The 15,756-nt window shown below is 40.3% G+C and overlaps 1 protein-coding gene across 1 annotated transcript in view; it reads right to left on the minus strand.

Moving 5' to 3' along the window:
- The window catches only part of MEI4 (meiotic double-stranded break formation protein 4), a 113,633-nt gene that overhangs the window by 80,716 nt on the left and 17,161 nt on the right, over positions 1 to 15,756 (minus strand). Inside the window, exon 3 of the mRNA XM_075923791.2 lies at positions 5,057 to 5,619. Within this exon, the coding sequence (XP_075779906.1) occupies positions 5,057 to 5,619 (563 nt within the window). The remainder of the gene's footprint in view (positions 1 to 5,056; positions 5,620 to 15,756) is intronic.

The following is a 15,756-nucleotide window of genomic DNA, read 5'->3' on the forward strand; positions in this document are numbered from 1 at the left end:
CAAATGCGTCAATGAATCCCTCCCCCTCTTTCAAAGAGACTCAAAGGAATAGAATTTGTATTCCAGGATGTCAGTTATAATAAAATTGCACAAGCTTGGATTAATCATGAAGCTAGAACTGTATTTAAAACTAGCTACCTAATATAGAATTGACTCCATCTGCTGGAGACAATAGTAAAAGCATTAAGTTTTACGAAATAAGTGCATGATGCAAACTGTAAATACTGAGCATTTTACATATTTACTAGTGTCTACATGAGCTGATAGGAACACAGTGAATCCAATTTCCCCCTGAGCTGGTGCAGGAGGATATTTGAATATTTACAAGCCAGCTCCATCATTAATTGCATATAAGCTAAACTTACCTTGCCTACGTAAGAGAAACCAGAGGCGTGAAGTAATATATTCTATCAGACCAATTTCTTTCAGTGAGAAAGGCAATCTTTCACCAACAGAAGTTGGTCCAGAAAAAGATACTACCTCATTCACTTTGTCTCTCTAATATCATAGAACCAACATGGTTACTACAACAATGCAAACACTACTGTCTAAGTAATAAAATTATCTATAGGGAACATAAATAAAATTTCATCTCTCAGTGATCTATTCATGAATCATGTTTTAGTTCTGTCCGGAAATAATGGCAAAATGAATTTGTCCTTAATATATGTAAGGGTTCAAAATATCACGTCGTCTTATAGCTATAAAAATATAAAATATGTTAAACTCAGAAATATATGAAGTAAAAAAAAACAGAAAAAAGAATCTGTTAAGTTCTTGGGTTGAATTAATGACTTGGATTCAATGAAAACCAAAGTTACAAATACCTTAGAAATGGATGTTGTAAGAACGAAATGTTCATATTTCTGAACAAAACATTATGGTTGTTTCAAAAATTTACAAATCAATATTGATTTAACACAGCTTTGTAACTTTACTATGCAGAAGAAAAATGCTGCCTTTAACCATCTTAATTTAGATGAAACAAGCACAGAAATTATTTTCCTTAACTTGTAAAATATTATTTTTTTAAATCTTTAAAAAAAATCTTTTTATTAGTTTACGTTTAACAAAGTACTGCATTGTTGGGGCTTTTTTGTTTTGTTTTTTGCTTGCTTGATTTGAGGTCTATGATTACATACTTCCTGTTTCAAATGATGTTTGTGGTTGACTGGTCAGTTCTTAGCTCTGAGATTCAACTGTACTTGACAGGAACTGGAGAGACATGATAACCCTTAATGCATTTTTAAATATTATTTGTCCCTAAATAGGGAGGCTCTTGTATATTGATGAGTTAAGCAATGTCAATGTGACTGCTGAAAACACAGACAGCAGGCTACAATGAATGGCACAAGTTAATGTCACCTATAGTTAGTTTAGCTAGTCTGTCATATAATAAAGCTATCAATATAAGATTGGGGTTTCTATCTGAAAAGCTTAATTCTTGGTGAAGCACATAATATCTGAATAGCACACTGATTCAGGATCTTTCAGCTACTGTTTTTAACTACTTTATGTGTATTTTTATATATAAACACACAATTCATAATTTAATTGCCTGTTCATGAGTTATCTATATTTCTGTTTTATGTTTTTCATTATGCTGTATTTCAACATAATGATGTTTTCCAAAATATTAAGGCTACCCGGTTGTCAAGCCCCTTACATATACAGACATTAATACCATGCTGGTTCAGATACAAGATGCAATTCTTGTATCTGAACCAGCAACACAGCCTACAACTGAGATTCATAATTCACACTCATATAAAAAAGCAATCTCTTACTGAACTGCTGTTGTCTCATGAAATGCTCTGAGACACCATACTGAAATTTTAGCCAGGCAATTGCAAACATTAGGTAAACCATTCTGCTACTGGGAATCAAACTTCTTCCCAACTTCAAATGTTTTCCACTTCCCCAAAACCAATTACTTAGCAAAATAATAAAAAGGATATTGGTCCAACCTTCTCTTACAACTGTCTGTATTTGTGAGCCTCTCAGAAAAAGGTAAAACTCCCAAAAACAACAATTATTTTCAAACAACAGTGGTTAAAAGAGATGACTATCATTGTCTGATTTTGTTTTGTTTGAAGAGAGATGGCTGTAGCTTTAAAGAGATGTAGAACAAAGCACTGGAGAGGACAACAGTATTAAAAGGAAAAACACTTTTTACATTCTTTCTTTTCAGGGAGGAAGAGCTCTAACAAAAATGCAGCAAGCTAGAAGATAGGTCATGTTGATTCAAAAACAAAATTTACAGCAACCCTGAAATGATCTGAATTGTATGCTGGGTTTTATGGACTTTCTTTCCAGATAAACTCTTGGCCTACAAGCCAAATCACCCATTAAGATAGAAGGCTCCCTAATTTAAAACCTAAGGACAGCAGGCCCCCCATGACAATCCATCTCTCCAAAATTTCTGAATATCCAGATGAATCAATACATTCTCTAGACCAAGTAGAGAAAAGACCAATTATTTTTCCATGTGCTGAGAATTTATAGGAAATTTAAGGAGGCACCTGAGATTGTGCGCTCAACAAATTATAGAAACAGGATAAACAAAATTCCACTATATAGCCTACATAGCTCAACTCTAACAGTCCTACAAAACTCTGCTTCCATAAAAACCTCAGGCACAGTCAAACACTTCACGCGTCAATGAATTAATTAAATAAATAATCTTACAGCATGTCTTGCAAATCAACAGACACAGGCTCACTTCATTGTTTCCAAGGAGGTTTCCAAGGGAGGCAAGTGACCCTCCCCCAACCATGAGTGGAGCCCTGAGCCCATCTGGGCGGGGCTCATTAAGCAGCTACAGGGCCATGCTACCTCCTGTAGAGTGAACATTGAACACCATCTAATTTCCACTGATGGTTTTTGGGGGGGGAGGGATGGTGTTGGTACCGGTATGTTTTGGTGTATCACTTTTGGGGGTTTTTTTTATTAAAGTTTTTGTTTGTTTTTGGTAAAAGTTCACTTGTTCTCTCCATGTAATTGATCCCCAAGAAACCCCTGAAAACTGCTCAAGGTCTGTTCCTCTTCCATCTATGGAAACTACTCTCATTAACTTTGTTGTTGGCTCCTCTACTCAGAGCAAGAATGTTCTGAATACTTCACTCTGCAACAAGAGTGGAGAGACCAGGTGCAGAGAAAGGAGGAGTCTGATGATTTAGGAGCAGTGTAGTCAGGTCTATTCTGCTCTATGCCTTATGCCAGAAGTATAAAATAGATTAAATGCTCAAGCACTTCCAAACTACTGACCAGCATCCCATCTATTTACTAGCTTAACAGAAGAGAAGAAAAATTCTAATAATGAAAATGTCTTGAAATTAGACATTTTAGGCTCTGCTCATGGAAAGTCTTCTGCATGAGTAGTCCTAATGAATTCTTTTCCCTTCAATAAAACATACTATACAATAGTTGGACCTTTCCCCTTTCTTTTATATTTAAGTGGATTTTTGCATATACTTAAAATACTTAATAAATTCTACCTATTGTGTCCAGCTTTCACTAAAGAGACCAGAATGAAAATAGAAATTTCAAGGAAGGTAATGGAAAAACTTCCACAGAGAAAGACACAGGAACTACTTAATTTGGAAGAGACTGTTACTTTTTTTTTTTTTTAGAATTTAAAGCAGTGTAATTAAATTCTTTTTAGGTAGTGTTAGCTATAAATTAATAGGAAGCATAGCTTATTTGTTTGATATCTGATATACGCAAATGTGCTTTTATTTAAGTATTTATTCATTTTAATTAATGTAATAGGTTTAGTATATTTTAGATATAGTTATTTATCATTTAGGATGTACTGAGTGATTATTAGATTATTAGCAACATTACTTTGAAATAACGTGGTCCGCGTCTACACAGCAGGCAGTTATTTCAAAATAATGTCGAAATACTGTCAAGCTGGAGGACTTCTTACTCTGACTCTTGTAACCCTCATTTTACGTGGAGTAAGGGAAGTCAGAGGAAGAGTGCTCTATTTCAAAATAAGTGCCATGCAAATTCATGTAGCTCAGATTGCTTATTTAGAGTTAAACCCTTCTGTGTACACACACACACGTAGGGGCTTTCTTCATTTTGACTAATGGGAAATTTAAATGTTAGCTTTTTACTTGAAGAAAAGCTGTTTTGGATGATTTTAGAGCAAAACTGCAATTAAGTTTTATAATTAATTTTAATAAAATATATAACTGATTTTGTTAGAGCAATTTTTATTATGCTATATTTTTAATTTTATTTTTTACATTATTTTAGCATTAATATGTGAGGGACATTTTAAATTAAGGTTGATTTATAGTAATTTTTATTGTTTTATTTTTGTTAGCAAACTGCAGGTATGCAATGTTTTTCAGCAGGCAATGGTTGAACACACAAAGTGATTGAAAGCAAAACTGTCAAGTAGTAACAGAGATAACTAATCAGAAATAGCCTGACAAATATAAAATTATGTATGGTATTCTTTGCAAAGTTTGCAGTTCTATTTACTCTTGTAACAGTAGACATTCAATATCTATGTTCCTTTCTTAATATTTAAAAATAAAAAAACACAGGAATTATTTTCAAGCTTCAGTAGACTATATCTGACTTTCACTGAGATTTCAATGCAAATATGCATATTTACACCCACTAAAGATCTGATCCCACATCTTCAATGCAAGCAAAAGAAAAAAAATAGTGAAAATATTCAGTAGCCTGTGCCAACCTACTCTATCACCTCATACAGTAAAGAACAACAGTATTTATTCTAGTTTCCACACATTTGCTTTGGTCTAAATTCACCCAGATAGTTGGAAGATAAACTGTAAATTTTGGGTTGCCTTGCAAATAAAAGATTTTCAATCAATACTCCACAGCATTTCAAATCTTACTCTTAAGCAGTAACTATAAGAGATGTGTGCAGCAACATACTCTCTTTTTTACATGTTTACTTTTTCTTAGTTTTTGTTGCAAGTTCTATGGATGCATCATTGTATTTCTTATTGTAAACTGTATAGTTGGATTTCATGCTGAAGTAGATAGTGAAGTTGGAAGTCATTTCACTTACCCTATTGAAATTGCTGTTGCTTAAAATAATCTGAACTAGGTTTCTGTTAAATTCTTCTAACTTCTCAAAACACTTTTTCAGAACATGATTAGATAAATCTGTATCAGTTATTAAATTGATCAAAACAGAAACTGCTTGTGTCAGAAAATTTGAGACAGGAAATTTAGGATTCTTGTAAAAAGTAAGTAGACCATCAAGCAATCGAGAGACAGAATTTGATATTGTGCCGGAGTCGCTTTCAAGCTTTGTAAAGACTGTTTGACCTCCTGCTTCTGTCAGTTTTCTTAGTTCAAGGAGATGTTGCAAGAACTGCATGTGAGAAGCCAAAGTTTTTTCCTTGCTAGTACAATGAGTATTCAATATGGGAAGTATTTCGGAATTAAATGTAGACAATGAAGTGTTACAGTTATGCTCAGAGTGCCCCAAGTTATGTGATGTGTCTATAGTATCAAATAAACAGTCACTAGATACATCACATCCAGAATCTTCTAGCTGGCTTGAGTCATTTATAGAGTTTATAGGTTCCTGATCCAACAAAATTTCAGTAAAGGCATCTGGGTTTCCTGAAATACAAACATGAAAGTTACACTTACATTTGAGACACTTCACAAAGAACATACCATATTTAATCTGATGTTTTTAACATAAACCTTAAGTGCACAAATAATAATAGAGTATAGGTTGCTTTCCAATTTTAATACTAATGCAATTTATAACACCTTTCAATAAAAGCCTCTGAAAACAAGGCTTATTGAGAGTCTGCCTTAAATACGTAGCTCAACCTGAATCTCTGGACACCTCAATAATCTTGGTTCAAAGGACTTCGTGTGGTAAGTTTAATTGGTTACCCAAAAGGACTTGCACTCCTATCAGTTTCAAAGGAAAGAACTGTAAATCATCTCCCACTGCCCTTTGAGAAAAAGAATAGAGAAAGGACAGTATTTTTCTAATTTTTAGAGTTAATTAACACAATTGTATCTGCTAAGTCATCTCTTTTCAATGTTTTTTTCTTTTGGTAAAATATCCCTAAAAGGCTACGTCTAGACTACAGGGTTTTTTTGTTTTGTTTTAAAAGTGGCCTTTTTTCGAAAAAAACTTCACCTGCGTCTAGACTGCCACTGTGTTCTTTTTAAATTAAATCAAAAGAACTCGGCGGGTTTTTCAACAGCGGAAAACCTCATTTTACGAGGAAGAACACCTTTTTTCAAAAGAGCCCTTTCAAAAAAGGTGTTCTTGACCACAAACGGGGCTTTTTTGAAAGAGAGCATCCAGATTGCCTCTGATTGCTTTTTCGAAAAAGTTGTGACTGTCTAGACAATCTCTTTGGAAAGAAGTTTTTTCGAAAGATTCAAACTTTTTCAAAAGATTTTTTCAAAAAAGCTGGTTTACAAAGAAGTGTGTAGTCTAGACGTACCCAAAGAGTTCTCTTTACTTTGTCACTCAAATGCAGATGACAATATCTCCTGAATGGGAAAACACATGCAGATTGCTCTTCTGCACTATGCAATGGAAGACAGCTCACAAGTAGGGTCTATGCAGGGTGCTATTAAAAAACAAATTCTTGGGCTTTGTCTATTGCTAGAAAATGTATCATTATTACTACTAATTTACATTAGCATATCATTCTATAATGTATTAACATGTTTTAAATAAAAAACGATCAGTCTGCTTATTGTTTTTAAGGTTACAAACTAACAGCTATCTCTCAGATATTTTAAATCAGGGGTGGGGAACCTAAGGCCCAGGAGCCAGATGCACCCCCCCCCCCCACCTTGCCTGGATCTGGTCCCCAAGGCTCAGAGCTCCCCCTACAACACTGGGGAGCCCATGTTGATGTTCCACTCCCACAGTTCCCCCTGCAGGGCTGGAACATAAAATCTACTACCAGAGACCCCCCGAGGCTCTGGTATGCAAGGGGAATGTGGGGAGTGTCTTTCACCTTCTTAGTCGGGTGCTTCTCGCTTGTGTGCAGCCCCCGCCAACCCCAACTGATTTTTCTATGGGTCAATGGCACTCAACCCAAAAACAGTTCCCCATCTCTGTTTTAAATAGTATAAAAACCCCACAGCACTGTGATTTTAAAAAATGGCAATATCACAGATTCCCCATTTAGAACACACTCAGGGAAAAGAACCTAAATCAGGCATGCAGAACCCCTTTTTCAAAAGATCCTGTACTCCTCATTTTCCCAGGAGTACAGGGATCTTTCGAAAAAGGGGTTTCAAAAGAACCGCATCTAGACTGTTACCCGAAAAGGAATACTCTTTTTTAAAAGACCACTGGGATGTGATTATGCAAATGAAGTGTGGGATATTTAAATCCCTACTTCATTTGCTCTTTTGAACGGGCTCATATACATCCCTCTTTTGAAAGAGGGATGTAGTCTAGACGAGCCCACAGGCATTCAGATATAAAGAAGAATTCTTCCAAAAGAAAGGAAATAACATTGGCTAAGATTGAATAACTAATGTGCAGAATTTGGTGAGTTAATGGGCTTCCAACAGATCTTCATATCAGAAGCATAACTACTTTTCCTAGAGACTGTCACTGCTCCTAATGGCTGTAATTTCATGATTAACTGGAGAAGCAGCACAGGCTGGCCATCCCTAGCCTGGCACCCTCAGGACCTGACCAGTCCTGGATCAGAAATTTTGCAAGATCAGGGGAGGTCATTTCTGGTCCCCTGACACCAGCCCCCATCCACCCTGGCCCAATCACTGGCCTCCCAGCCAGCTCTCCCCTCTCACTGGGCCGCCCCACCCTGTCAGCCTCTGCTGCAGTACACCCAAATCCTGCTGCCATGCTGGGCAGCCTCACTGCATCTGTGTACCTGGTTCCCGCTGCCCTACTGAGCAGCCCCACTACCATGCGTGGGACTCGCACTGCCCGGTCAGGAAGCCCCACTGCCACACATCGGTCTCCTGCTGCCCTGTCAGCCTGCAGGGCTCCCAGGTGGTTGCTCTTCACTGGGACTCTTTGGTCCTGGAACGTCATGTTATAGTGCACTATGGTCCACAGATAGTGCCTCAGTTTGCGGATTAGTTAATGGTCTGGGTTACGGCCAGGATCTGGGTTTTTTATGCTAGGACCCAAGAAGGGCCGGGTTTCTGAGAGGGAAGGGAGACCTGGGCCCGCCCTCTCTCCAGGTCTCAGCCCAGGACCCTAAGAGGAGGTTCGGATGATGCCTGTTTGACTGGTGGGGGAGTCCGTCCCAAAAACTCACCGGTCCGCGGGCTCTGTCCTGCCCTGTCCTGGGCTGCTTTCTTCCCTCTCTGTGATCCCTATTCTGGTCCAGGTTCCTCCTCCAGTCTCTCCCCCATTGCCTCCTGCTCAGCTCCACTCCTCTCCCTCTCACTGGGGTTTGTCCTCCTTTTAAATCTGGCGCTCTCTCTTCAGGACGCCGGCACATGCGCTCCTGGTCCCTGCCTGGGTTGTCCAAGCCAGTATCCACTGCGCCTGCGCCCCCCACAGCTCCCTAGCAAGCTCAGCCGAGCCGCCCCTCTCTCGGATGTCGGCGCATGCGCCCCTCACCCCTGCCCGGAGCACCCGGGTCAGGACGCGCCCACAGCTGCTGAGCAGGCTTGGCAGAGCAGCCTGCTTTTTGCAACGCAGGGGCGCAGCCTGGCTCTAGTGTGGGGAGCGGGGCTCCTGCCTTCTGGTCCCGCTTCCCCGTCACACATCAGGACCACAGATGTTGCTGGACTACAGAATCCTGGTTAAGAGAGTTTCAACCTGTATGTGTTTAACTGAGTTACAGAATGAATGTTATGACAGCTGTGAAAGCTATTGGCCTGAATTGAACTACTATACAGCATGTCATTAAAGAAAGCTTCCCAATTTAAATACAAAGCCTCAGCTGAACAGAGATAGTAGCTATCATGAGATCTACTCTAATGAAGAACAAATGTAACAATGGCTCCTGCAGAGGTCCAATATGTGTAGTGATGAGAAGAGCAGAATGAGGTTCTAAATCCATGTTCTTTGTCCTTGAAAAGTTAGAGTAAGATCAACGTCCTATGGAAATATTTAAATGCTGGAATTTATAGAAAAAATCCTTTCCATAAACACGATGAGATCATTTTATGACAGAGACTAGACCTTTTTGCTCAGATACTTTTAAGTACTCACAATAAAGCTCTCCTAGAGAAATTCAAATTCATATGTCATTGGTTTAACATGGTAATTAAATACTGAATTTGCAATAACTAGCTGCATAGGCTCTATTTTTTACTTCTCTTTTGGGGTCCAAAAGACCTTTGCTGGGAGAGTCCAGAGCTTCTGGCCCAGTAAGATAGGGTTTTGGGGAACACCAGAGAGCACGAAGGTGGGCATCAGTGGCATCATCAGCACACTGGGGGACAACCCCAAGGGAATTTCTGTGATTCAACACATCATAATTTCAGTGAATCTTTGTGTCTCAGCTGACAGTTCCTGTGCTGTCTCCTTCTGGTACCCATTCCCTGAACTAAATTAGGAAATCTCAGAGGGGTGGCCATGTTAATTGGTAACTTTAAAAACAATTAGTAATCCTGTGGCACCTTAGAGACTAACAAAAGTATATAGTATCATGAGCTTTTATAGGCAAACCCCACTTCATCAGATCATCAGTTAGAGAGCTCTCTTAAATTACAAACATCTTTTCCAAACAAAGCAACAAACATACATCTCGTTCCATGCATTTGCCAGCTGTGGAAGCAATTGTGGAGTTAAATCTTCCCCAATAGATGAGATAGTTAATTTTACTGGATAGGTATCCTGCAATTAATGAACCACCATATGAATTTTGAATTTCTGAACCAAGGCTGGATATGAGATCAGAATTCCCAATAGGCTTAAATAAGAATTGGCTTTGTGTTTCTGTGACACCGCTTATTTTCCAAAATTGCCATCATCATCTGTTAACATTTTTCTGAGATAAGACTTTGCACCTAACAGTATTCAAAGCACTGCCAACCGCAAGAGACCAAAACTCAGAGCTAAATTCTTGAGTTTTAGCCCCAACAAAATGATGGTGGGTTTTTATTTTAAATAAAGGATAATATTATGGGCATTTTGCTCCGGTTTGAATTTTGAACTCCCTATCTCCATTCCCTGTGTACATGTGACAGTGCTGCTCCACTGTGATGGAAGCTAGAGGCATGCAGGTAAATGTAATGGTCAGTGGGTTTCTGGGATAAGGTGGTGGAAATGTGGCCATCATTTAATTGTACTGTAGTGTCATGGAAGTGGCTCTTTTGTTTAGATTGGCCCAGGTGGGGTAGAAGTTGTTGAAATCCCTGTGGAATTCTTCAACGGTCTCCTTCCAATGGAGAACGGCCTTGTGATAAAGATGTCAACAATGTAGTGTTAGCAGAGTGATAGTACTAAGGGACAAGAGCTGAGGAAATGTTGTTTTAAGTCAGCCATAAAGATGTTGGCATATTGTGGGGCCATGCGGGTGCGCCTAGCTGTGCTGCTGACATGAAGATATAAATTGTCCCCAAACTGGCAACAGTTGTGGGTGAGGACAAAGTCACAGAGCTCAGTAACCAGATGTGCAGTGGCATAATCAGGGATAGTGTTCCTGACAGCCAGTAATCCATCGTGTGGAACATTGGTGTCAAGAGCTTCTACATCCATGGTGGCCAGGATGGTCTTTTCAGGAAGATTACTGACATTCTGTAGTTTCCTCAGGAAGTTGGTGGTATCTCGAAGACAGCTAGAAGTGCTGATAGCATAGGAGAGAGTCAATATAACTGGATAATTCTTCTGTAAGTGTGCCAATGCCTAAGATGATGGGACGTCAGGGATTTCCAGGTTTGTGGCTCTTGAGTAGCAGATAGAAAACTCCTGGTCGGGGATTTGGGGGGGTGTTTATGTAGATTTGGTCCTGAGTTATAGTAGGGAGTTACGTGGGCAGGTAGGTTCGGTTTTTTTGGTATTTAGTGAGATCTGGAGAGAAACCTGTAGAATCTGGTGGTGGTGAGTTGTCTGGCAGCCTCCTGTTCATAATCCGTTCTGTTCATGGTGGACTTCAGCACCCCCTTTGTCAGCCTCTTTGATTATAATGTTAGAATTGTTTTTGAGGATATGTATAGCATTGCATTCTGCATAGGTGAGGTTATATGTAACATGTTATTTGTTGACAATGTCAGCACGTGCATGTTTGCGGAAGCAATCGATGTAGAAGTCTAGACTCTCGTTACAACCATTAGGAGGGGTCCACCTAGAGGGCTTCTTCTTGTAGTGTTGGCAGGGGAGATCCTGAGGCTCCAGTGTGTTGTTTATTGGTGTGTTGGAAATATTCCTTTTGACAGAGGTGGCGAAAATAGGCATCTAGATCTCCACAGAACTGAATCATATTTGTGGTGGTGGCTGAGCAGAGAGTCCCTGAGAAAGGACAGATTCTTCTATAGCTTGACAATGCTGCTACGGACATTGTCAGACACAATGGACACAAGTCAGACATCAGAAACAGTAACACACATAAACCTGTAGGGGAACTTTTTAATCTACTTGGTCACTCAGTCATGGATTTTAAAGTAGCCATTCTCTACAAAGAAATTTCACTAACCAATTACACAGAGGGTCTGCAGACCTGCAATTCATCTACACATTTGATACTGTTACAATGGGCTTGAACAAAGACATTAACTGGTTGGCACACTACAAAGCCAATTTCTCCTGCTTTAACACCTGTATTTACACATCAAAATCTATGCATGGGATACATCCAGCTCACTTAATTAGCCTCATTAACATGAGTGCTACAATGGACAGGTACTCCTTCTGCTGTTCCATATTTCTCTTGGTTTCTGTTATTTCCACTCCAATTAATCTGATCAAGTGGGTTTTACCCACCAATGTTCATGATTATATTTATGTTTAGTCTCTAAAGTGCTACAGGACTACTCGTTGTTTTCTTCCCTTAAGCCAATATTACTTCCACCATAATTCTAGAGTGAAACCAGGCAGGGGATGTAGGGTATCTAAAATTGTGCAATAAACCTTAAAAACAAAAAGCTCTCCCTCTGAAACCCTGTCCACCTGATTTCACTCCCCTCACGGAAATGGGGGGAGCATGGGCTGGTTGTCCCAAAGTCTGTTTTTCCCCTAGTCCTACCTGTTTCATTTCTTGCTCAGAGAAGCGGGGCAGAGGCAATCTCATCCAGCCTGTGCTATGAAGGGAAACAGCCTCCTGGCCACACACCTGTCCGAGCTCCCATACAAGATGCTCAGTAGGATGGGGAATCAGGAGACACAGACCTGTACTTTTGCCTGTAGCTTTTCTCACTCCAGCTCTCTGCCTGAGGCCTGCCGGAACACCAGATGGAACAAATGCCTCAGGATAGGAAGTAGAGCTGGAGGGATAAATCTCCCCCCAAATCAAATGCAGTCCTGGGATGCGGCTGGGAATCATACGGACGTATTATTGAAAAAAAGAATTTGTTTAACATTTTGAAATGATGTTTGGAATTGTCCTGAGAAATGTGTTGCAACACAGAGGTCTGACTGAGTCACCCACCTCGGGGCAGGCAGAGAAAACTAGAGAGAAGTTCAGAAAGCAGGGTATTGCGCCACTGCCAATGACTGATGGGTCTGGTTCTGGCCCCAAATTGAAAGCAGACCAGAGACTTGTGTGGTGTAATGGGGGTGCTGTCTGCTCTGTAACCCAGGGTCCCCGTGCACTGTGATGTGAGATTCTCACTGACTCTCCCAAATGTGTATTAACCCAGACACCTAGGCTCAGCCTTCCAGGGAGAGAGACAAAGGAAGGAAAGTGGAGACCAGCACCTGGCTGGGGGGCAGGGCTGGGAGGAAGGGTCAGTTGCTGTGTGGGAAACATGGAAAGAAAAGGCTGGTGGGGCCTAGAGGCGATGGACCCCAAACCCTAGGGTCTGAGGCATCCTAGCCCTGGGCCCTGTAACCATATCACATATGTGCTGTGCTGTATCCTGAAGAAATAATAAACCCCACTCTATTCTACGACTGGCGGAATCTGTTCTTACTGCTACGTGGGTGCAGGAACGGGGGAACCCCAACTGCATCATCACAACTTGTAATGGATTTCTGATCCTTAACAAAAAGAACAAACTAGTTTCACAAGTAGGAAAAAGTTCTTTTTGCTACAGAAAATATTTCTAGTAATTCAAATCAATTGACTCTGAATGGTAAGACGAGCCAAATTAGAAGATGTGGGTGGAGAGAAATCTACCCCTGGATGGCTTTTGCAAAAATACATATTGGCTAACTAAATTTCAGTCCTTCAAATGAATTAACCTAAAGCTGCATCAGCAAATATAAGAACATCTATCCTCTAATACTCCATTCACCAGATGTATGCTGGAACGATTGGAGCCAATCTGCAATTTTCTGTCCATTTCAAGATTAGCAATGCCTTCCTAAGCTCGAATACCAGGTGCGAGCTTTTCAAATCGCTTCTATAGAGACTGACTCACTTTCTTGCCAAGAAGCAACATGATCCTTGATTTGATGAGCTTTTATTAATGAGAAGTAAGGGAACCTGCCTCAGAGGATAACTTAATGTATCCATTTTATCTTTTGTGCTTCTCCAAACCAAAGAGAGACCCTCAGCTGACCTGAATGTTTTGTGTCTTTTTTATCCTGGAAAATTGCCAGAATTCCTGTCTATCATATTTCAAGTTTGAGCAGAAGACAGACAAAAAAACCCTATTAATATGAAAGCTGAATTTTTCCACAAAATGAAGCTTGGCACAGTTCTCAGGACAACACTGTTAGGATAAAAGGTAATGAAGGGAAAATTACAATGGCAGCTAGCTCATTTCTTGCCTGGCTGAGGTAATCACAACTAAAACTGCTACTTTGAATTAAAGCAATTCTAAAGAAATAGTAGCCATTGAACAGTGGTACAGTGTTTTGAATATTAGACTGAATTTCCAAAGTGAAACAATTTCATGGAATGTATACAGGGTTTGATAGCTTTTAGAAACACTTTAATGAGGCATGAAACCCCACAGAGAAGCCATCCATAGATCCTCTGGTAGCAGTAAGTGCTAGAATTTGACTTTTTAGATACTGTGACAAATTACCTTTTCTGACTAAACTCAACAAAATCAGACAATTCATAGCTAGCATACAAAAAGGGGACCCTCCACTTGCACAACACACTGAAGAGAGACTCCAGAATCTTCTATACTAGTTGATGCAATTTGATATTTCTGTTTGTGTATTGATATCAGAGTTGGATGTCTGGAACTGGATGTCTGGTCTACTGAGACTGCTGTAGAAGTATAGTCCCTCAGATATAAGGTTGCCCGTGTAATGACAAAATGAGGGTTAACTTGGCTACTGTCATCAAGGTAAGGCACGTGAACAACTTTCATTGTGACTATACTAGAACTGAAAAATTGAGTATCTGTTCATAGAGACTCCGTTCCCCAGGACATACCAGCTCTTTTCTACCTACCTCAGGATTAACAGGGTCTCTCTGAGCAAAGCTTCACTCCCAGCCACTGGTTGATTCAGAAGGTAAGACTCTTCTGCAGTACTGACCCAAGAGTCAAGGAGAAGAATGCAAAATACAAAGCCTGAGATGCAGAAGTTCCAGGTGAACTGGTTTCATTTCCAGTTGCTTGACATCTTCTAAAGACCCCACATCCCAAGTACAATATCCTTTGTAGACAATACAACGGAGCATGTTATCCTGATTATGAACTTCCTGTATTCATATCTTTCACTCTTTAGAATAATAAGTTAACCATTGATCATCAGTGACAAGAAGAGCATGAACGTTCCTTTGACTGAAATACTGAGGTAAATAGGTTGAAGTTTAATAAGGACAAATGCAAAGTACTCCACTTGGGAAGGAACAATCCATTTCATACCTAGAGAATGGGAAGTGACTGTCTAGGAAGGAGTACGGCAGAAAGGGAGATAGGGGTCAGAGTGGACCACAAACTAAATATGATTCAACTGTTTGACACTCTTGCAAGAAAAGCAAATGTAACTCTGGGATGCATTAATAGGAATGTTGTCATTCTTCCGCTCTACTCTATGCTGATTAGGCATCAATTGGAGTATTGTGTCCAGTTCTGGGCACCACATTTCAAGAAAGATGTGGAGAAACTGGAGAAGCTCCACAGTAGGGATGTTAAAGACTAGTCGACTATCAGATAGTATGTTAACTAGTTGATTCCCTACCCCCTTGCTGCCTCTATAATATAATAGAGGCAACATATAATATAATATAGAGGCAGCAAAAATAGGGGGAAGAGGTACTTCAAAGCACAGCGCTGCACAGCTGAGCCAGGGTCCAGCTGTGTGGCGCTGCCACTTTGAAACCCCAAGGCAGAGTTTCAAGGGGCAGCCAACACCGCCACACAGCAGCGCTGCCCCTTTAAATGCCAAAGGGCTGTGGAGCCCAGGTTCTGCTAGGGACTCCCCTACCTGATCCTGGGTTCCACTGAAATGCCGTGTGAAACCAGGGTCAGCTGAGGAATCCCCCACTAATCTTGAGCTCCATGGCTTGGAAATGCACAAGAGACTGTAGCCATACAGGAACCCCCATCTGTAACATCCATCTTGTTTGCCTGGAGCATACAGGGCACACACAGAGCAGCAAAATCAGCATAGTCTTTGAAGCCTTGACAGGAGGCCCAGCTATGCTAGCTCACAGTGACCCTGGAAGGCTGTAAACAGAGATACGCCAATTGTTGATCTCGAGGCTGCAAGAACTGCCT

This window comes from Pelodiscus sinensis, chromosome 3 (genome assembly GCF_052426305.1).
Source record: "Pelodiscus sinensis isolate ZL-2025 chromosome 3, ASM5242630v1, whole genome shotgun sequence".
Classification (NCBI taxonomy): Eukaryota; Metazoa; Chordata; order Testudines; family Trionychidae; genus Pelodiscus; species Pelodiscus sinensis.